General features: G+C 52.9%; 1 protein-coding gene across 1 annotated transcript; it reads right to left on the bottom strand.

Moving 5' to 3' along the window:
* Window positions 1-233: 233 nt before the first annotated feature.
* Window positions 234-587, bottom strand: LOC139834059 (uncharacterized). Its single transcript, XM_071824442.1, has one exon. It carries the CDS (start codon window positions 585-587, stop codon window positions 234-236), a length of 354 nt encoding a protein of 117 aa, XP_071680543.1.
* Between the last annotated feature and the right edge of the window lie 751 nt (window positions 588-1338).

Consider the following 1338-nt stretch of genomic DNA (forward strand, 5'->3'; position numbering starts at 1 on the left):
AAAACCATAGGTCCGCTACAAATATATTACAAATTGATTGGCAGCTCATATAGCACTAGAGCATTGATAGCATGAAAGAGAGATTTTTTTTTGGAGAACCCGCAGATATTAAGCATCAGTGGAAAAACATATACAAGAAACGGATCATCGTTACGGCCGCTTTGGACCGTCCACCATGTAGGACCGAAACCCTGGCTATCCTATTCTATCTCTCTCAAGGACCCACGTCTGCATCACCGCCAGGCGAGCCATTCACTGTCAACGATCTCCAAGAGGGTGTGGGCGGGCATCTCGTCCCGATCAAAAACCCTAGCATTGCGCTGTAGCCAGAGGGATCTACTGACTAATAGAACCATGGACTTGAAACTGCGACGGTCCCTTGCTCGAAGCCGCTGCTCCGCGTCGGGCCACCAGTCAACAAGGGCGCTATCGGCATGTGAGGCAAGATGCTCCCACTGACGGTGTTGCAGGAACCTGAACCAAATCGTGCGCGCATAGCGGCATTGAAGGAGGATATGGTTGAGGGTCTCATCCTCAATCCCGCAGAGCGGGCAGATCGAGTGGTAGGTGAGGCCATGTCGAGCCATGCGATCCGCCGACCAGCATCTTCCGCGCAAGGCCAGCCATCCAAAAATCTTGAAACGAAGAGGTGCGAAAGCATTCCACAGCTGCGCCACTCCGGGAAGGGTTGTCGGTCCGATGAAGAAGGCCTGGTATGCCGTGTGGGCAGAGAAAACCCCGGCATCAGACCACTTCCAACAGAAAACGTCGGCTTCGCCTGATGGCGCTACACGATGGACCACCTCCCAGAGTTTGAGGAACTGCACGGTGGCGTCAACAGAGAGCACACCGGCGATACCGCAAACCCAAGTGTCGCCAGCAAGCCCCTCTTGTACAGAAAGAGATAGAAAATCTACTTCCACAACCTCATAGTTTGGGGGTGGACTACTCCCTCTTCATCTTGAAGATGATGGAGATATTGTTGGAAAGGTTGGAGATGTGAGTCGTCAGAGTTTCTACCATGTATTGTTGAGCTACTGACACTGGTCGCAGATGTTTGAATACCAGCGTCAATTTTTGTATCGTACCTGCCACTGCTGCCAGTAGGATACTAGGAGGCTGGAGCGCTCGACATTGTTTTCAGCTAGTTTAACTCAAGAAAGATCATATTGGGAAGGCTCGTTGACACTTTGACCGTTGAGCTAGTTGCATGAAATGAAAGAGCAGCTAGCTTGACGGGAATGAGTGAGAAGGAAGGCGACGCGAGGGCGATTGTGGCGGGCGCCGCCTCCGCGCCCATGTGCCCGGCCGGCGGGCGTGCCGGCCAACAAACCGGCA

This window comes from Lolium perenne, chromosome 1 (genome assembly GCF_019359855.2).
Source record: "Lolium perenne isolate Kyuss_39 chromosome 1, Kyuss_2.0, whole genome shotgun sequence".
NCBI lineage: Eukaryota > Viridiplantae > Streptophyta > Magnoliopsida > Poales > Poaceae > Lolium > Lolium perenne.

What these genes read in the sequence shown, in the direction of transcription:
- LOC139834059 (XM_071824442.1), bottom strand. Translation starts at nt 587, where the DNA reads ATGGCTCGACATGGCCTCACCTACCACTCGATCTGCCCGCTCTGCGGG.